The sequence below is a fragment of the Triticum dicoccoides genome, chromosome 6B (assembly GCF_002162155.2).
Source record: "Triticum dicoccoides isolate Atlit2015 ecotype Zavitan chromosome 6B, WEW_v2.0, whole genome shotgun sequence".
NCBI lineage: Eukaryota > Viridiplantae > Streptophyta > Magnoliopsida > Poales > Poaceae > Triticum > Triticum dicoccoides.
Window position 1 is genome coordinate 697,901,759 of NC_041391.1, and position 22,187 is coordinate 697,923,945.

At 45.6% G+C, this 22,187-nt stretch overlaps 2 protein-coding genes and 1 pseudogene across 3 annotated transcripts; 2 read left to right on the plus strand and 1 right to left on the minus strand.

The window, feature by feature from the left end:
- Nucleotides 1–325: 325 nt before the first annotated feature.
- On the plus strand, nucleotides 326–8,849 carry LOC119323351 (annotated as a pseudogene).
- Nucleotides 8,850–16,161: 7,312 nt separating this feature from the next.
- LOC119323729 (probable glutathione S-transferase GSTU6) lies at nucleotides 16,162–17,591 on the plus strand. Of its 2 annotated transcripts, none has more exons than XM_037597433.1 (3): nucleotides 16,162–16,411; nucleotides 16,531–16,869; nucleotides 16,984–17,591. In XM_037597433.1, exons 1-3 carry the CDS (start codon nucleotides 16,217–16,219, stop codon nucleotides 17,347–17,349), a joined length of 900 nt encoding a protein of 299 aa, XP_037453330.1. In that variant the 5' UTR covers nucleotides 16,162–16,216; the 3' UTR covers nucleotides 17,350–17,591. The 2 variants fall into 2 exon arrangements, with proteins under 2 accessions (XP_037453330.1, XP_037453331.1); XM_037597434.1 differs by having other exon boundaries at nucleotides 16,162–16,402; nucleotides 16,984–17,589.
- Nucleotides 17,592–19,180: 1,589 nt separating this feature from the next.
- On the minus strand, nucleotides 19,181–22,187 carry LOC119321884 (probable carboxylesterase 15). The gene is made up of 2 exons (XM_037595400.1): nucleotides 21,253–22,187; nucleotides 19,181–19,515 (listed from the first exon to the last, which is right to left on the minus strand). Exons 1-2 carry the CDS (start codon nucleotides 22,111–22,113, stop codon nucleotides 19,315–19,317), a joined length of 1,062 nt encoding a protein of 353 aa, XP_037451297.1. The 5' UTR covers nucleotides 22,114–22,187; the 3' UTR covers nucleotides 19,181–19,314.

The following is a 22,187-nucleotide window of genomic DNA, read 5'->3' on the forward strand; positions in this document are numbered from 1 at the left end:
CTAGGTTGAGAATGCTACCAAACAAACCCATTAACCCAGTATCTCGGATAGCATATATGCAGCGGAAGCCGGCCACACGACAGGTTTCTTACGGTGGACGTCGATCCTAGCAAGTGCACTCGTGCAGCTCAGTGGAGACATAGGATCCTCTTTGGAGCAACGAATGATTGGCGGGGGCAAACGCACATGACAACAGAGCAAGTAGTGCTCCCTACAACTTTATTTGGAAGAGATGGGCTCGCTCTGGAGCTACCTATCGCCATGGCCACAAATTAAACAAGCACGATTATATACTAGAGTACCGTCGTGTGCACGCACATACGCCATGGCGCTTCATGGGCTCGCTTTGCCTCGGGTCGCCCTGCCAGCAGCACGCGCGAGTCCACCGGTCACAGCCGGACTAAGGTCAAGCCCGCTTCGTGCATTCCTCGCCGTCTGCGAACCGCAAGCTCAGCGTTTGCTCGTCGTCCACTGTCTACTCGACAACCGGCGGCAAGGTATGTACGGTATAGTTGTGCTCAAAATGTATATATGTTCCCTCCGTCATTTAGTTCCCGCATAGGAAGAAGGGGAAGCAGGGGCAGACGCGCAAGAGCTAAAGCTTCTGGGGACGTGGAGGGGGCCATTCGCGCTGTGAGTGAAGCTCGCGCTGAACTTCAAGGGCTTGAACTATGAGTATGAGGAAGAGGACCTTGCCAACAAAAGCGATCTTCTCCTCGAGTCCAACCCGGTGAACAAGAAGGTGCCCGTGTTCATCCACAACGGTGTGCCCATCTACGAATCGCTCGCCATGTTGGAGTACATCGACGAGGTCTACCGTGGGATGGGATCATCCCTCCTCCCCGCCGACCCCTACCAACGCGCTAGGGCTTGATTCTGGGCCGCCTACATTGACAACAAGGTTCATCATTTATTACCATTACTAGTCCATGTGCTAGTTTTATTAGTTTGTCGATGTAGTGTGTAATATATATTGTTTGTGTATATGCATATGTGTCTGCAGCTAGTCACTCCATGGTGGAAGATGTTTGTGGACAAGACAGACAAGGAGAAAGATGAAGGGACAAAGCAAACACTTGCAGCAGTGGAGATGCTAGAGGGGGCACTACAAGAAATATGTCAACTTATGACCACCACTATTAGTCACTGAAAGGTCACAAATTTCCATTTATGACCTTTTTGTGACCAAAAACATAAGGTCAAAAGCTGGGCGTCGTAAACTGACTATAGCGACCTTTCTTCTGGAATGGTCGCAAACGTTTATGACCAGAATACGTCTACTGTGGCATTTTGGTCACTAGCAACCTCCCCAGGACACGTAGGCATCCAGCGTGGCAATCTGACGTGGCACAAGATTCAGCCCGGTCCAATTCGGTGTTTATATGGGCCGAGCCCATTAATTCAGCCCATTTATATTTTTTTCCTCTGTGCTTTGATTGGCTAAATGGGCCTGGCCCAACAATTAGGATTTTTTTTCTGAGATGCAGTCTTTTACAATCCATTTTTTTTGGGCCTCAACCTTTTTAGAATCTGAAAGTTATATTGCTCTTTTTAGAAACAAGTCCAACATAGTTTGGGCCATGGCCTTTAGAGCCCAAGTATTGAGTGCAATATAAATTCTGGACATGGCCTTTTTACAATCCAATAGTGGGCCAAGCCCTCTTTTATTTACAGCCAATATTCTCAAGTCAGTATAGTAATAGTACTTCTTTCCCACAATAATAACACAAGTATAGAAAACTTTCTCACACAACTTTATCTCGCATAACATTAGACAAACGAACACATATCAATAACTTATCTCCTATGTTCACAAATACATAACTTTTGGAATAGCGGCACAAGCTGCGGCAATACAAGCATTCAAAAAGCAGAAGCCAGCAAGCAATATCCATCAGGAGGTGCCTTGCATATTGCCTCCTTCGAGCCTGCGAGAGAAAAAACAAGGTGAAGGTCAGTACGCATCAAGGATGCTACTGTTCTGGGTCAAGCCAAGTCAAGCGCATAAGAGAATTTAGTCAACAAAAAGTAATACACTACAAAACAAGGGAGCTCTCAAACCATACATCCTTGATGCTATTAATACACTACAAAACAAGGGAACTCCACAGCAAAACAAGGGAGCAATTCAGGGAAAGGAATACTACAGTTGCTTGAGACATGTGCTACTCGCTCGAAAGTAATCAGTAACCAACGAGTCAATAAAAGTGTGCAAGTAGGCCACTCTACCCAGTGAGATTAATACACTACAGAATCTATCTAAGACAAGACCACCACCGACATTAAACTGTACTATATTTCTGGACAGCAAACTAAATGGACGGCTGCTCTCAAACCATACATCCAAATGAAGCAAACGAGTACTCTACGGAAACCTTAGAGCATGCTTTACAACTCGTATGTAGAGGCCAACTTGAAATTATGAGCATAACAAACTCGTTTTTCAGTTAGAAGCTCGCTTCCCAAAACTGTCAGGTAGTGCAGTTTTTTAACTGAACCAAATTTAGTTTACGAAATGGCCAGAGAAATCCAATTCTACAGGAGACATGATCATATTCCTAATCATCATGCATTTGCCATGCAGATCAACCAATTCTTCTTGAAAAATGAAAATTACAGCAGTGATTCTGAAATGGCATTTACCTTCCATATCAAAGATGAAGCGTTCCCTTCTTTTAACTTCTTCAACCTAGAGCTCGTGTAGAAGAATGAAAATGACCGTTATCATGGCCGCCAATTCAAAATGAAAGCAATACCTTCCAACAGAGAACAGCTAGGAAAAGAATAATTAACAGAATAATAAATAGATACACAAGCAGCTAGGAGTCAATCCTGAAGCATGAGGGCATGGATAACAGTAGCAACCATGAGGAGTAAATGGTAGCAAATATTATATTGGTGGAAAAAGGTAAATACCAGCAAGCTCTAAGAAGACTCCAAGAGCTTGATGGCTCACAATACAATCATGTTTTCGATAACAAATACTACTAGAATTAAGGCACTGAACATATTCTAAGAAGTATCAACATCATGGCAGTAAAAATTAGTAGTAGCAGCTAGCAGGACATCAATCGAACACAACGTAATTATCATTTGAACAATACCGGTCACAACAAGTAATCAGAATATAGCAGCGAGTGGGTGCAAACACCAACCATAACCAGGAATACTGGAGAACTACAAGTTAAATGTACTCAAAGAAACCACCAAAATCTCTCAATACCGGTCACAACAAGTCATCAGAATATAGCAGCAACAAGTACCAGGAATAAATCACGTTAGTAACTAGAACAGAGAAAGAAAATGTAGAAGTGGCACGAGTCATGAATGGTGTCTTGAGTTACTGCTGCATCGTCCGTAACAGAGGTCGAGGAACTCGCTGTGATGGGTTGCAGCATCTATGCTGATGCAGTCTCAGCCACAGGCTCCTCCTCACACCTGAAGTGAAACACGCAGGTTGGTCAGCAGAACTACAACAGTTTAGCTTTTGGAGATGACAAATAACTCAAATTACCCTTGATATCTGTTTCAAAAAAATTAACCTTCTAGTATGGCCATGTTAATACATAAAATTAACCTTTTCCCTTTTACTTTCTATGAAAAATGTAAGAGACCAGAATTCTACATGTAGCTTCTGTAGACATAAATCCTAGAGAAATACAACTCTGTACGAGAATCACCCCAAATATGAAAAGAACAATTCGGTATCGCCTAGACAAGGAATTGAAAATGCATGAGCTGATGCTATTGTATGATACAGTTATATACTCCCATAAAAGAAGTGTTGTTTAAGTACACTCTCTTCTCTTTATTCCATCTATTAATTATATACTCCCATAATAGATAAAAGAAGTATATACTCCCATAAAAGACTTCCAGCTGCCTTTCAGTGCCTACGTATAGTGCTTTGCAGTCAGGTTTAGGACTAGCACAGTGAAAACAAAACTATCTACTTGTTGTACTTGTTATGTTAAACCATCAAAATCAATCTGGTGTGACACAGGTGGGTTATGCTATCCATGACACGAGCACTGCATTTGTTAATATCGACTGCAGTAACGAGGGACTGTTCAATGCTACGATTCAACCACGGAGTAAACTCAAATGAGCATGGAAGAAGAGCTCACCTTGTTGAAGGCGAGGATCTGGCCGTAGCTCTTCTTCACGCATTCTCGAGAGGCTTCCGAATTTGAATCATGTCCTCACCAGAACTTGGACTTTGCGTGGATCTCGCTGGTGGCCCAGAGCTTCATGCGATAGATCCTGGGATGCTCCTCGGTCGGCGTCGGCAGGCCCCTCCCGACAACCTCGTATTGGTGGAACTGCACGAGTGCGAGCGCCAAATGGTTAGTTCAGATCACATGACAAGAACTAATCCCCATGATAATGGTGCGTACGAGTAAGAGGGGCTCACCGTGACCGTGACCATCCTGGCCGGAGTTGCTGAGGTCGCCGTGCGTCGGTCTGGGGCGATGGGATTGCTGTTGTGCGATGCTGCGACGGGCTTCTGTTCGCGGGAGCCGCGCCAGCCCAGGGCCCCGCCGGTGAGCTCCGACGAGGGGAGGGGGGAGGGAGGCGACCCCCATCACCATGGCTGCCAAATCCCTCTGTCCGAATCGAGGCTGTGTCCGCCAGATCGGTGTGGCCAAGGCTGCCAATCCGCCTCGCCTGCTTGAACTGGGCCTCGAGGAGAGGAGGTGGTGGCCATCGACGGTGGGGATGGGGGGCGACGGCGGCGGCGGCGTCCATCTCCGCCTGGATCACGCGCATGGGGGTATGGGGAGGGGAGGGGAATTGGCTCGCGAGATTTGTTCGTGAGGGGGCGACTCGGACAAGAGGGGTGGTGGAAGGAAGGATGGCCGGTGCTGGGGGTGATGAGGAGGTCAGCGGCGGCGGGGGTGGGGGAGGCCGGCGGCGGGGTTGGGATGGCAGGGAGAGGGAGGTCTGGGTCGGGGACAGGGGGATCTGAGAGGAGGTGGCGGCGGTGAGGAGCTGAGGGAGGAGGAGTGTGGGTGCGGGTTAGGGTTTGGGCTGCAGATGGATGGCTGGATGGAGAGGTGGAGAGTTGGACGAATGGATGGGCGCCATGTCATCGATCCGTGTGACAACTAAACCCACCAATGAGAATAGAGCACATATAATTGTGTTTTTCCTTTTGTTTTTCTTCTACTTTTACACATGAAAAAAAATTAAAAAATGGTCTAACATTATGCACAAGTTTGTATCTTGAATGAAAAACAATGTTGCCTAAGAAATTTTTCATTTTCGTTGCATGAAATATTCATTTTCCATTTCTCGAGTGCTCAAAATGAGTTTTTTTGTAAAGAACATACCAAATATTTGTTGCAAAATTGTATCAAATAATTTTTCTAAAATACTAGACCATATTTAATGTACAAATAACCAAATGGTTGGGTGTCAAAACTTTTAATCTACCTCTCGTGAAAAAGACAAATTTCCGTCGATTCAGCTGGAAGCGGGTCAAATTTGAACTACAGTTGCCTCATAGTTTGCTATTTATTTTTTCCAAAAATCATTTCTAGGTACATAAGTATCTATTTAATCAGAGAAACATCAAAAGTTTTCCAAGATTCAACCACTAGCTAGGAACGGTCAAGCCCGCCGTTTTGATCGCATTTTGAAACGGGCATAAAAAATTCAAAAAAAATCAAAAAACTGGAAAACCTTTGCATTGTGTCATCATATGTGGCCAAGTTCGTAGGAAAAATAACAAACTTGTAATACGACAATTATTTTAAAAAAGTGTTCTCAGAAACGAGCTATCATGTGTGGAGATCAATGGCTTTCAAGCCAAATGATCAATCTTATGGCCACATCCATGGCATAGTTTGTTCAAATGATCTCATATTGTGCACAAGGGTGCATATTGGAATGGCAAACAATGTTGCCTAAGGAAGTTTTCGTTTTCGTTGGACGAAAAAACCATTTTCCATTTTTCGAGTGCCCGAAAGGAGGTTTTTTTGTGAAGGAACTACCAAATAATTGTTGCAAAATTGGACCAAATCATTTTTCTAAAATACTAGGCCATATTTAATGCACAATTGACCAAATGGTTGGGTGAAAAAAGTTTTGATCCACCTCTGGTGAAAAAGACAAATTTCCGCCGATTCATTTGGAAGCGGGTCAAATTTTAACTGTAGCTGCCTCGTAGTTTGCTCTTTATTTTTTACAAAAATCATTTCTAGGTACATAAGTATCTTTTTAATCAGAGAAACACCAACAAAATTCCAAGATTCAACCACTAGCTAGGAACGGTCAAGCGTGCCGTTTTGACTGCATTTTGAAACGGGCATAAAAAATTCAAAAAAAATCAAAAAATTGGGAAACCTTTGCATTGTGTCATCATATGTGTCCAAGTTCCTAGGAAAAATAACAAACTTGTAATACGGCAATTATTTTAGAAAAGTGTTCTCTGAAACGAGCTATCATGTGTGGAGATCAATGGCTTTCAAGCCAAATGATCAATCTTATGGCCACATCCATGGCATAGTTTGTTCAAATGATCTCATATTGTGCACAAGGGTGCATATTGGAATGGCAAACAATGTTGCCTAAGGAAGTTTTCATTTTCGTTGGACGAAAAAACCATTTTCCATTTTTCGAGTGCTTGAAAGGAGGTTTTTTTGTGAAGGAACTACCAGATAATTGTTGCAAAATTGGACCAAATAATTTTTATAAAATACTAGGCCATATTTGATGCACAATTGACAAAATGGTCTGGTGTAAAAAATTTTGATCCACCTCTCGTGAAAAAGACAAATTTCCGCCGATTTAGTTGGAAGCGGGTCAAATTTGAACTGCAGCTGCCTCATAGTTTGCTATTTATTTTTTCCAAAAATCATTTCTAGTTACATAAGTATCTATTTAATCATAGAAACACCAAAAAAATTCCAAGATTCAACCACTAGCTAGGAACGGTCAAGCGCGCCGTTTTGACCGCATTTTCAAACGGGCATAAAAAATTCAAAAAAAATCAAAAAATTGGGAAACCTTCGCATTGTGTCATCATATGTGGCCAAGTTTCCAGGAAAAATAATAAACTTGTAATACGGTAATTATTTTAAAAAAGTGTTCCCAGAAATGAGCTATCAAGTGTGAAGATTCATGGCTTTCAAGCCAAATGATCAATCTTATGGCCACATTGATGGCATAGTTTGTTCAAATGATCTCATATTGTGCAAAAGGGTGCATATTGGAATATGAAACAATGTTGCCTAAGGAAGTTTTCATTTTCGTTGGACGAAAAAACCATTTTCCATTTTTCGAGTGCCCGAAAGGAGGTTTTTTTGTGAAGGAACTACCAAATAATTGTTGCAAAATTGGACCAAATAATTTTTATAAAATACTAGGCAATATTTAATGCACAATTGACAAAATGGTCTGGTGTAAAAAAATTTGATCCACCTCTCGTGAAAAAGACAAATTTCTGCCGATTCAGTTGGAAGCGGGTCAAATTTGAACTGCAGCTGCCTCATAGTTTGCTATTTATTTTTCCCAAAAATCATTTCTAGTTACATAAGGACCTATTTAATCATAAATACATGGTTTGGTGGCGATACATCGAGGTTTGGGCGGTAGCCGAGGGCCCCAACTCTAGAGCGCGTAAACTCGCATGCCCGCCGCGTGGTCACCGCGTGACCGTGGCGTTGCCATGTGTTCTGGGCGGCCTAGGCATGTCTAGTGGGTTGGTCACTCCCCAGGTTGGTGCTAGGAAGAAAATTACAACATAAGATTCTCACGAGGAGACCAATCAATGCTCAAACATGAATTAGCAGCCAAGTGTTTGATTAGTGGTACGGGAAATGTACATGGCTAATGGGCGTGAGTTTTGGCTGAGGATGATCAGTTACTAAGAAGACCATTTTCACAAATTTTCAGCTCAAAAGGAGGAGCCTAGGTGGTACTTGCTTTGCAAACTACCACACTGGACATAACTACGAATGTTGAAGCTCGGCTCAAAATAATGAATGGATTGAGCTGGCATTTGGTGGAGGATGGTTATTTGGGCATAGGAAAGCACTGTAGAAAATGGATGCTATTTGGACATGCCAAAGTGGTACCTCCTTCACAAACTGTTACTCTGAACAGAATAGGAAAATGAATATTTTTGAATTATTTTTGAACTAGGCAAGGAAGATTTTTACATATTTAAATGAAGATATGACCCAAAGAATTTATGAGATTTTTTTGGGAATTTTGGGAATGATAGAAATATAGGTTGCTTCACAACCTAGGGCAAAAACTGCCACATGTACATGACACATAGGCAAAACTGATGAGATGGCGCCTAGTCATCACAACCCACCACAATCTACAAGATTATGACCATCTATATTGGTCATTAACAACTAGAAATAAGGCAGCGGACTAGCACTGTTTGCTTTGTGACCATTTTGTGTAAGGAAATTATGACCTTTCTGACCAAAATGGTCGCAATGGTTTAGGGTTTAAAGCCTCCTGAACAGCTTTTGACCAATTGGTCTAAATGGTCATAAATTTATGACCAATTCTTCGAGGGTCACTGACAGAAGGTCATAAGTTGACATATTTCTTGTAGTGGGGCCTTGAGGGAATTCTCCAAGGGAAAGCCATTCTTTGGAGGAGAGAACATCGGCTATGTTGACATTGTGTTGGGTGGTATGGTCGCATGGATGCAAGGAACCAAGGCACTTTGTGGTGTGGAGCTCCTTCATGCCACCAAGACTCCGCTTTTGCTGTCATGGATGGAGCGCTTTGGCAAACTAGAACCTACCAAGGTGGTTCTGCCAGAAGTCAATAGGTTGGTCGAGTTTGCAAAGATGAAACGTGCCCAAAGGACCCTAATCTAAGATGTCTGAATATTCCAAGAATAGTTGAGGATCTTAAAAGGAGTGCACAGAAGTAGTCATAACACCGGATTATTATTGTTCTCTCTCATATGTTTCTTGTGACAACGTAGAGTGTTATTATTCAGACAAGCTAGTATTTGGAGTTCAATCATCTACACGTTATTCCCCTCCTAGTACAAGTAGCACGTTGTCGATAAGCTATGATTTTTATGGAGTGAAAGGATTGTTGAAACATATGTCCTATCACCCCCCCCCCCAAATCAGTCCAGACATTTGGAGTAACTGGACGGAGCATGAACTTAATACGGTTAGAGAAAAGAGATCTTGAGTTCATGACCTTATCAATGCAGTATCTAAAATAATAGTTGCAACTTACATCAATCATATCCTAGATGTATGCACAAGGGAGACCAGTAAGGATCAACGATAAATTATTCTATTAGCCTTGTGTGACTACAGTATGCAGGAGCACAACACCTTTGGACGGTTGGAAACATGCCATGGAGGCAATGGTAAAGTGTTTACATGGTACCATTATGTTCATGTAATGTGATGCATGTAGGATGCGAAACACTTGGTGGAAGAGGCCAAAAATGATCATTGTCTTAGCATAGTTGTAAGAACATAATCAAAACATCGTTTCCATCCACAAAATAGTACCTCTGAGCACGCTTGCGATGAGATGTCACATTGCAAATGGATGTTTGGCTATTTCATTTGCGTTATGGTGGACAGAGGATGTGGCCCCATCATTGCTAGTGATACACTACTAGGGAAAATCCTAGTAGTAGCGCGGGTTTAAAGCCCACTAGTAGCGCGTGCTGTCGCGCTACTAATAAGGCGCTACAGCTATTACTTAGCAGTAGCGCATGTGGCACACGCTACTGCTAAGACACATAGCGTCAGCGCTTCTTCTCTCACGCGCTGCTGCTAATCAAGCTAGTTGCAGCGTGTTTACTATCCATCACTATTAGTATTCTTTTTTTTATTTTTTTAGTGTATTTATACGCCGTTATATAAATTTTGGTACAATACCTATTATGAGGTTTATATCATTATGTCCATAACAGTGTGTCAAATAAAGGTGGATTAGGTTCAAGTGGAGGCAATATGTGGTGCATGTTAAAAGTATACTACTAATCCAAACTTGATCTAGTTTGGACTAATAGTACTTTCGATGTGCACCACATGTTGCCTCCACTTGAATCTAATCCGCCAGCACAAGCTATTTAATCATCATCATAGTCATTACCACCAACAGTATTTATTTAATCACCATAGTCATAGTGTAGCACATAATCATCTTCAAACTCATTCTAGCTAGCTAATCACCACCAACACTAGATGCGGTAGCTATCTAATCACCACTAACACTAGCTAATAATAATCATCATAGTCGTTACCACCAACACTAGCTATTTAATCATCATAGTCATAGTGTAGCACATCATCATCTTCAAACTCATTTCTAGCTAGCTAATCACTCCTGCTGCTCTCTCTTAGGTAAAATAACATAAAACATGTGTAGCTCTCCTCCTTCATCAAGTTGGAGCATGCAGATGAACATGTTTCCTAATCGTGGGCTACACTTCTGATTGCTGCCCCCTAGTACTTCTCTGCGCTCCTCCATCACAAATTTGGTCCAGTCTTTCACTATTAAGAATTCGTCGCTAATCCTGAATGCACTAAAATGCATTATTGGATATCTTGGCCGTAAGCTAACAATACTCATGGTACCTTTAGTCTCGATCCCATGAGGCATAACATTCATCGGGAGTTCCTATTGAAGAACATCGTATGGTAACATACTTAGCAATGAAGTTTAGCTTAAAAATTAATGTATGGAAAAGATGCACTAAGGACAGATAGTAAAAATCTTACCATCTTTCCAAGATAGATGTGACCGTAGTTCATTACGAACACTATTGGTCGCATGTTTTCAGTACTAACATTTCTAAGTGCAGGAAGAAAATTTGTCTTGACAATATCAAGATCCGCAAGCCATGAAACATAATGACTTAGCTCCTCGCAGTTTAGTTCAGCCCCGGGACAGTAGTAGGTCCTGTCTACCAAGCGCTGGACATGTTTGCTTGAACGGAAATAAGCTAACAATAGAAATTAGTTGTCAACTATTTTTGAATAAACAATATCAAAGACATAAATATGATTGAGAAACTCACATAATGGTATAACTGAAGGCGTCTGCACATCGACTCAGATGTCGGTATTACCTTCAATATCATCTTCCGGACGAATATCAAAGGTGATAACCATATCAGGCTCAAATGCATAAGTCGTCCATAGTGCTCGTCATGTTTTGCATCCAAAATAGGTGTAGTCGTCTGTGTTGTATAATTTTGCATGGAAAATATAACCATGCTCGGCCTTCAAGTAAACTTTCTTTACCTCCATAGTACGACTGAAACCTATCTTATCCAATACAAAAACTCTTGCATGGCACGAGATACGCTAGTAGAATGGTAAAATAAATAAATTATAAGTTGAAGCAAATGAAGCAGATGTCATGCTTAATTACGAAAAAAGAATTGTCGTTGTGACTTACTATATCCACTTCAAAGTTCTCGTCCAGCTTGATGTTGTCCTATCATCATCTAGGAAGATTCCGTCGCACAGGCCGCGCTCGTCTTCACACTATTTGCAAATACCGAAATCCTTTTCGTCGTCAGACATTTCCTATGTTCATAGTTGAAACATTAATTGAAAATCGATCGAAGACAACTACCAGGATACTCAACACACAAATCCGAGGCACTCGATATTTCCTACATATTCTGGCACAAGTCATGTCAAAATTCACGGAAAAATCCGGCATGACCTTTGCTAAAATAGGACATATCGAGCGCCTGAAATATGCCGGAACAGAATGAATCAACACTCCGGCAAAACATAGGCCACTCGGAGGTGTAACCTGCAAACATGACCGGCCACTTGGGCAAGCACATATCCTATTTGAGCAACACAAGATAACATTTCAAAATATCTTATAAGACTAAGATTAGCATGCATTCAATAAGCAAAATTAAATCATCTGATGCGTCCGTACATCGTCGAATATTAACACTAATACATCCCGAATAGTATCATACATATAACATCACTAATTACCATCTAATTTGAGGAATCTAGGGGTGGAAAGTGGTAGCGGATATTCCAATTATCCAACTTAAATGTGAAATAAGTGGTCAAATTTTACTCGTTTTATGATTCATCTTAGAAATTTGATTCGTTTTCACCCTTACATGAACCCTAACTAATTTGAGCCGCATCCGCATCTGATTCGTTTCCATCCTTACATGAACCCTAACTAATTTGATGCAAATAAAATATAAAGAAAACCTAGGCAGAGGTAGGGGAGAGGGAGGAGCAGGCGTGCTCACCTTGGGTGCCTGCGACGAGGGAGGGGCAGGCGGCGTCGAGGTCGGGGTCGGGGCTCAGGCGCGCGGCGGAGGGCGGCGTTGAGGTCGAGGTCGGTGGCGGTGTCCGGGGCGGCGTTGAGGTCGGGGGCGGGGGCGGCGTTGAATCCGGGGTCGGGCGGCATAGAGGGTGTGCGTAGAGCGCGCGGCAGCCGACGGGCGACGGCGACGGCGAGAGCTGAGGAGTTGGATTTGCGGGAAGTGGTCGTGGGGAAGGACGAACCCCGTGGTTAAGTCAAAAGTAGCAGTAGCGCGTTCCAGAAAGCGCGCTACTGCTACGTTAGCTACAACGCTTTCTGGGATACGCGCTACTGCTACTCCTTTCTCTTTTTTTCCCTTTTTCATTTTTTCACATTTTATTTTTTTCCTTTCACCTTCTTTTATTTCTTTCATTTTCAATTACCTTTTTATTTGCTTTACATTTAATTTTATATCCTTTAGCAGTAGCGAGTTTAGAATAAAACGCGCTGCTACAAAGAAAGTAGCGGTAGCGCGGTCCGGTATAGATCACTACTACTATGTGTAGCCTATCGGTTAAGCCGTGGAAATTTTAGTAGTAACGTGTTTAGAATAAGGCGCGCTACTGCTAGAACTTTATCTGTAGCGCGGTTTGCACAGGCGCGCTGCTGCTACTTAGCACCAGCGTGCTTTTCTGACCCAGGCTACTGCTAAAGTTTTGTGTATACGATTTTCTTTAGTAGTGATATATAGGACCCCCTCATTGCTCACTTCGATAGCAGTTGTTTACGGATCAACTCACTAGTGGAGTTGGCACAGAAGATCTCATTGCGTGGGCAAGGAAACCTAGCAATATCGCCCCCTACCGGTTGGGGCAGTGTGGACGGCAAAATTCGGCCACGCCTCCCCCTGTTATTGTCGCTAGCAAAGCTTGCATCAAGCATGCAGTGATCCGGCACGATGTGGCCTTTCACATATGGAGCTTAAACAAGTTTTTAAATCTAAGTTTTAGAACTATTTTAGCCTTTGCCGAAATCACCAAATTTCTGTGAGTTTCAGATTTCGGTTTCATTTTGGCCAAAGGAACGAAATTTTCACTTGAATTTGATTGAGTCTGAACCAAAACATTCTAAAAAATGTAAAACTACTTAATGAAAATAATATGTGCTGAATTAATGAAATTTCATTGAAAAAGTGAGAACCATGCTATGCCCAATCATGCATGAGGTGGCACTAGCGGCACATAAAGATGTTGTAATTTTAGTGAGCATCTGATTTACATTTGTAATCGAAAATATTCAGCACTTCCTTTGCAAAAATGAAACAAGCCCCGGCAAGAAGAGCATTCTATCCGATCCATATGCTAATCACTTGTGGCCGGCTGCTGAAAAGCATGGGACCCACATACCGTATGAATGCAAGTGTCAGAAATGTGCAGAGTGTATTGTCGTGTATTTCATTTGGGAAACGATTTACAAGTTATACAGCAATTCGACGCTTGAATCTTGAGAACTGAACGAATGGCCGAGGATCTGCCGGTATCTAGTCGTTACCGCTCAATTTTCCGTTTCACTAAACTTGGCCCGTCAATGCACGTCTGGTCCAAATCTTCCGACACGGAAGCAAGACATGCATAGTCTCGAACATTATTGCAGCAGTGGCACCCTATACCCTATGGACTACACGTAATAAGATGGTGATGAAGAGGGCTTATGGCATGCTTCACACTTTGTGTTTAATCTTGGCATTTTTGCAACAGTGGCACCCGATATGTATGCGGTGGTACATGGACCGACTAGGCGGCACGATGGATGGTATTCAGGTGGTCGACCGTCGCCAGCTCGGTGCGCCTCTAACAGTTGATTCCTCGTATTGACTTGTTTTTCACTTTTGGCATGTCTTTATGTTGTTTTCCCAAGTGATTTTGTTAATTCATATTTAGATCTCTTGTTGTATGAACTTAGAGGACTTAATAATAATAATAATGCAGTTTTTAGAGAGAACTCTTGTCCGGTAGAGAAATCATAGTGCAGTTAATTTCCTACAATGAGCTGGGTAGAAATGATCTGTGATGTCGGGGCTGTTTGGATTGTGACTATGTTTGTCATATATTGCCACATTATTTTTACCACACTTGCCTAACTTGAGTTGCTCAAATTGTTAGCCACACTTTGGCTTGCCTAAGGGAATCTTGCCACACCTTTTGTGTCTATGACACGTGGGGTTCACTTTTCATAAAAAAAAAAAACTCTTACCTTAGGTGTGGCTAGAACCAAACACCCACCTAACTTGGTCAAACTTGCCTAACGTGAGGTGTGGCAAAGTGTGGCAAGATGTGGCTAGAAACCAAACAGCCCCGTAGTGCAGTTCGATGGAGACATGGGATGATTTGTACTCCAATGGGTTTTCCCGGTGCATGGTTGGGGGAGGGAAAATGTACAAGACAAGACGACACAGCAAGGACGAGACATGACTGTTGTTGGAAAGTGACACAACAGGAGACCATTCCAAGAGAAGAAACAGTGGATAGCGGTCCATTTATATCCTCGTACGCTCGCCTCTCAACCGTCCATGCGTCTATATAACGGTCCTACCTATCTTCCTGGATCGGGAACCGACCACACAAGCACGGTTAGACACGAGCTCAAATCTACGTGCGCATCTAGCTTGATTTTGTTTGCTTGTTCTAGTGTAAAACTCATGGCAAGCCAATGTATTGATCTAGATTCAGAAGAAATGTAGTTGTTGCTGTCAAGACCACTTCGGTTGTTTTTGCTCGCTGTGAGTGTGATCAGGCTGATGCCATGTGGATTCAAACTTAGGGTTATTGTTCTGTTTCTTCGTGAGTGTATTGGTCGGTTTTTTCTGCAAAAATTGTTGCTTGGCCATGTTTCTGGCTACAGTATAGTTTCCAGTACAATTGGGATTTGAACTAACGAAGGAGAAGCTGTTGCATAAATTGTTTTGGCATGCTTAGCTGTGTCATCGTGTATTCATGCGAACTGATTCATCTCCACTTATCGAAGGTATGGCATGGCAAATAGGTTCATGTCAGCTGATTTTTCTCCACTTATCCAGCCATGGCGGTTCATTTTTTAAAAGCAGGGTCGTGCTGTTGGGCATGAAGAAATGACAGGCAATGTAATAGCTTGCCTAGGGTGCTCCATTGTACCGTGGACCGGCTGGCAAGGGTGAGCACGCCTCCTCTGTCGCACAGATGAAGAACAGAGAGACCTGGCGGTGAGTTCGTTGGGTGGAGGTAGATGACAACAGTGGCTGGTTTGATGTGAGGGCGTAGTAAATTGGGAGAGATGACAGGACGGGGAAAAGTAAAGCACGGTACACGACGCATAGCTGTACCACTGGGCGCGGGCATCTCTCCATGCACATATTAAGCTGATTCCCTGAACAGATGTACATGAACATGACGACGTGGCGTGATTACTACTGTAAATGATAACACTGCTTGATCTCCCCGATTCAACACAATCACGCATGCAGCTATGGTGAAATCAAAATGAGAAGAGCTTATTGTTTATCGGTTTTGATCACACCCGTGGACAATTTGCTGGTGAAATCAAACATCATATTAAACATGACCAAAGATATTGTTGCTTGCTTAGTACTTAAAACGCTAATGGTGAACGCTCCTCCGTGCTTCGCTGGACGCAAACGGTCCACGTACGCCTTTTGCCAGCCATGCATGCACAGGTACGTACATCGCCCATGCTCTGCGTACACGTCAGATGCCTGTAAGATGCCTGGGTCCTTTTGCATGTGCGTGGGCCCTCGCTGGTTCAATACAGGCCAAAAATAATTCGAATACAGCTATCCATTTATAACCTCGTACGCTCGCCTTTCAACCGTCCATGCGCCTATATAACGGTCCTACCTATCTTCCTGGGTCGGGAACCGACCACACAAGCACGGCTAGATACGAGCTCAAATCTACGTGCGCATCCACGTACATACGCCATGGCGCTCCCTGGGCTTGCTTTTTCTAATTCTCAGGTCGTCATGTTGGCAGCATGCACGGGTCCGCCGGTAACAGCCGGACGACCTTCAAGGGCACGCTTCATGTATTCCTTGACGTCGGTGAACCGTAAGCTCATCGTAAGCTCGTCCTCTATCAATAATCCCTACACGGCAGCTGGCGGCATGGTATGTACGGTATAGTTTGGTTCAAACTTCGTACATATTTTCTTTTGATTGAGAATTTATGCATGTTGCATCGATTTGTTTTAAAAAAAATTGCGGTAATCATCGATTATTTATTTGAGCTAGCGTAGCAACAAGTGGCAGCAGGGGAAGACGAGCATGAGCTAAAGCTCCTAGGGACATGGAGGGGCCCTTTCGCGATGCGAGTGAGGCTGGCGCTCAACTTCAAGGGCCTAAGCTACGAGTACCAGGAAGAGGACCTTGCAAATAAGAGCGACCTTCTCCTCGCGTCAAACCCGGTGAACAAGAAGGTGCCCGTGCTCATCCACAATGGTATGCCTATCTGCGAGTCGCTTGCTATCTTGGAGTACATCGATGAGGTCTACCATGGGATAGGACCCTCCCTCCTCCCCGCCGACCCCTACCAACGTGCTAGGGCTCGATTCTGGGCCATCTACATTGACGACAAGGTTCATCATTAGTTATCATTACCGGTGCACGTGCGAGTTTTATTAATTTGTCGATACACTACGTAATATATATTGTTTGTGCATATGTTTGTATGTATGCATATGTATTTTCAGCTAGTCGCGCCATGGTGGAAGATGTTTGTGGGCAAGACAGATAAGGAGAAAGATGAAGGGACAATGCAAACGCTAGCGGCGGTGGATATGCTAGAGGGGGCCTTGAGGGAATGCTCCAAGGGGAAGCCGTTCTTTGGAGGAGACAACGTCGGATATGTTGATGTTGTGTTGGGTGGTATGGTTGCATGGATGCAAGGAACCGAGGCGCTTTGTGGTGTGGAGCTTCTACATACCACCAAGACTCCGCTTCTATTGGCATGGATGGAGCGCTTTGGCGAAATGGAACCCGCCAAGGTGGTTCTGCCAAAAGTCGATAGGCTGGTTGAGTTTGCAAAGATGAAACGTGCCCAAAGGGCTCTAATCTAAGATGTCTCAGTAGTCCGAGAATAGCTAAGGATCTTGATAGGAGTGCAATGCAAAGAAGGAGTCGCGACACCGAATACTATTGTTCTTTCTCTCACAGGTCTGTTGTGACAACGTAGAGTGTTATTGTTCAGACAACCTAGTACTTTGAAGTTCAATCATCTTCATGTTATTCCTCCCTAATATAAATAGCTCGATGTCGATAAGTTATTATTTTGATGGAGTGAAAGGATTGTTGAGACATATTTTCTATTCCTCCCTTCAGCTCAGAATTTTGGAGTAACTGGATAAAGCATGAACTTAATACAATCAGATCAAAGAGGTTTTGCATTTAAAACCCTGCCAACGCAACACTAAAAATATATTTTACAGTCTACATTGATCCTAGCCTAGACATATACAGAAGGAAGACAAGTAAGGATCGATGGTAGATTATTGTATTATTAGCCATGTGTGACTACATGATGCAGAAGCACAACACCTTTGGACGGTTGGAAACATGCCATGGAGACAATGATAAAGTGTTTATATAGTACCATTATGTTCATGCAATATGATGCATGTAGACTGCAAAACACTTGGTGGAAGAGGTCGAAACGGATATCGCTTATCGTTAGCGTCTTGGTCGGCTGAGAATTAGAGATTAATCGGAAATCCGATGATTAATCGATCTTATCGGTTGACTATTAATCAGTCTTTTTTTTGGTAAATCCCACGTTCCAAGCACTAAAACATGCTATATTCAACACAAAAACAATACTGAATAGAAGTGTTACATTGATTGCTTGCCTTTGAATTCTTGTACAACTACAAAGAAAATAGGACAACGGTACATATTACGTTACAAGGTCCACGAAATACAAATAAACATAGTTCTTGCACACATAATGGTAGAAATAGGCCCAAATTATCAGTATATTCCTGATAAATCGTTTGCAAGAGCGATAAATCACCACAACCAATAAACGACGATGATATGACATAATCTTATCGTTCACCCACCGAATAGTGACAAATCGGATGATACATCGTTGAATCGGTTGGTTTTTGAACAGTACTCTAAGCATAGATGTAAGAACACAATCAAAACATGGTTTACATCCACACGGGTCCTTCTGAAAGCGTTTGCGATAAGATGTCACAGTGTAAATGGATGTTTGGCTATTTCGTTTGTGTTATGGCGCACGGATGATATGCCCCCTCATTGATAGTGATAGGACCCCCTCATTGGTCATTGCTCACATCAATAACAGTTGCGTGTGAATCGCACGCGTGGTCAGAAGAACTCCTTGCATGCACAAGGAAATCTAGCCAATGTCTCGCTAATGGTTGGGATAGTGTGGACGGCAAAATTCAGCCTCGCCTCCCCTGATTTTCGCTAGCAAAGCATGCCTGAAGCCTGCACTGATCCGACATGATGTGGCACTTCGCATATGGTGCTTGAATATGGTTTTAAATTTAAGTTCTAGAAATATTCTAGACTTTGCAGAAATCACTACATTTCTGTGAAATTCATATTTTGGTTTTGATTTCGGCGAAAGGAGCGAATTTTCCACATGAATTTGATGGAGACTGAACCAAAAATTCTAAAAAATCCAAAACTAATTTAAAAATCATTTGAATTTATGTGTACTACCAAAATTACTGGAGTATTTTGACCGAGAGGAGACTATTTTAATATATGTACAGAAATTAATGAAATTTCACTGAAAGTGAGAACCAGTGATGCACTCATCATATGACCGGCGGTCATGAGCGTTTCGTGATTTTGATCCTCATACTATGACCAATCATGGCATGATGTGGCACCGGCGGCACATAAGATGTTGTAAAATTAGTAAGAATCCGATTTATTCCCCAAAAAAAAAGCATCCGATTTACATTTGTAATCTAAAATATTCAGCACTTCCATTGAAAATATGAAATAAGCACTGGCGAGAAGAGCATTACATCCGATCCATATGTTAATCACCCGTGGCTGGTCGCCGTACACGTACACATGAATTGCCTGACCACTCGGACCAGCTCGTCTGAGGCATCACCGAAGGGGGCGAACACGAAGAAGCCATGGCCCTGGCCCTCGAACTCGGCGAGCTCGACGGGCTTCCCCATGGCCCGGAGCCTCGCCACGTACTCAGCCACCCGGTCGCGCATCCGGTCACGGCCGGCCTTGGCTGTTGGCGCCACCTCCTCGCCGCAGCGCCCTTCTTCTACCTCTTGCCTCACACAAGGAGAAACTCCACACACACCCACGCACACATGCACCAAGGAAGAACTCACAAGCTTTGCCAAGAGACTCCCTTGGTGATCACACAGTGGCTACATTGTTTCTCCAGCCCTCACGGCCCCTTTTCATTGCTCAATGTGACACATATATACACAGGAGGGCACACAGCCAGCCATCACGTCTGGCCATCACGCACGCACTAACCGGCCAGCACATCCAGCCACTACTCCAACTAACTCCATGCATGATGCTATCCATTCCTATCCATGCGCCACCAACACACGGCCAAGAGCCACCGGCTTGGACTCATTCCAGGCAAACTACACCGACTCATCCATGCACTAACTAACCGAGTGACCTGACTAGCTAGTACCGTATTAAACGTCACCTAACATGGTTTACTCCAACACACTCCCCCTAAACCATGATCTCGCCGTCACCGGAGTTGTTGCAGCTCCTGTCATTGTCGTCGTCATGGCCGTGACCCAGCCCGCGGATCCGACCCGGCGCATCGACGCCGGTCGCACCGCCACGGACCCGACCTGGCGCACTCGCCGAGCTCCATCTCCGCCGGCGACACACGCCTGGCGTCCCTTTGCGTCCCGCACGTCCCGCACGCATCCGACGTGCCCGACGAGCCCGACCGCACCAGTGCGTCCCGCACGTCCCGCGCGCATCCGGCGCGCCCGACGAGCCCGACAGCACAAGACGCTCACCGCGTGCCGCCTCCGCGTCCGCCCTGGCAGCCGTCACGCCACGCCTCCGTGCCACGCACCTTCCACGGTTGTCGCCCCGAGCCGTCGCGACCTCTGCGCCACCACGCAGGTCCTTCGCGACCTCCTCGTCTCCGCGACCGCCGTGCCCTTCGCGCGCACTCCCCACGTCCCCGCGCTCCCGCCGCGCACGTACACGATCTGCGCAACCAGGTCCAGCGCCTCGACGCGGTCCATTCCCGCGGTCCCGACGCGCCCGACACGTCCAGTGCGCACCCATAACACGCACCGGTCGCGCCCGGCTCGCCGCCGCGTCTTATTGCCCTGCACCGCCGCGGCCTCCATGCCGCCATGCACTGCCTCCACGCCGCCACACCGTGTTGCGCCGCCGCGCCATGACGCAGCGCCTCGGCGGCCTCCGCGGTCGCCGCACGTACGACGTCACCGCCCGCCGCCTCCGCCACGCGCTACGGCCGCCCCTCGAACCTTGTGGCTCTGATACCAATTGTTGGCGCCACCTCCTCGCCGCAGCGCCCTTCTTCTACCTCTTGCCTCACACAAGGAGAAACTCCACACACACCCACGCACACATGCACCAAGGAAGAACTCACAAGCTTTGCCAAGAGACTCCCTTGGTGATCACACAGTGGCTACATTGTTTCTCCAGCCCTCACGGCCCCTTTTCATTGCTCAATGTGACACATATATACACAGGAGGGCACACAGCCAGCCATCACGTCTGGCCATCACGCACGCACTAACCGGCCAGCACATCCAGCCACTACTCCAACTAACTCCATGCATGATGCTATCCATTCCTATCCATGCGCCACCAACACACGGCCAAGAGCCACCGGCTTGGACTCATTCCAGGCAAACTACACCGACTCATCCATGCACTAACTAACCGAGTGACCTGACTAGCTAGTACCGTATTAAACGTCACCTAACATGGTTTACTCCAACATTGGCAACCAGCACCGGAGGGAACCGCACGTCATCGAGCGGGGCGCTCTCCGGCCCGAACGGGTTCGCCGTCGGGTGGTCCCTGGTCGCTCCGTCCGGCAAAGCCAGCCGCCACATCTGGTCGAAGTTCTTCCCAGGGTCGAACTCGGACGACGGCGCCATGGCCTCGGCCTCGGCCTCGGCCGCCGTCCTCTCCACGCCACCGAAGTAGGGCCAGAGTATCACGCACCCGACGACCCGCACCCGGTCACCGAGCGCGAGGGCGCCCGAGCCGAGGCGGGCGGCGACGTGGTGCACCATGTTGCCGCCTGCGGAGTCGCCGCAGACGAACACCCGGCCGAAGTCGGCGCACTCGGCGAGCCAGGCGTCGGTGCCGGCGGCCGCCTGGTCGCGGAGCCACGAGAGGACGGTCTCGGCGTCCCGGTGCGCGGCGGGGAGGCGGTGCTCCGGGGCGAGCCGGTAGTCGGCGGAGAGCACGAGCGCCGGGAGCTCGCCGGCCAGCCGGAGCGCGCCCGCGTGGAAGTTGGGCCACTCGAAGCTGCCGATGCAGAAGCCTCCGCCGTGGAAGTAGACGAGCACCGGGAGCTTCGGGTGCTTCTTCTCTGCGCGGCCGGCGGTGGTTGGCCTGTACATCCGGAGGCGGAGGCCGTTGCCGGCGTCGTACACCACGTCTTTCCACTGGACGGGCAGGTCGGAGGGGACGTGTCTCAGCATCGGCAGGTGGGAGTAGTCCAGGCTGCGCCTCACGGTGCCGTCGCTCAGGAGCTGCACGATGCCCATGCAGTCCTCCACCATATCCGGCGGCGGCGCCGGCGCCGAACCCGAGACAGCGGACGCGGGCGAGGACGGTATAGTCGACATTGTGGTACGAATGGATTGGCTTGGCTACACGGCGGTCTTTCCTATACAAGCTACAAATAATAACCGGCCGGGCC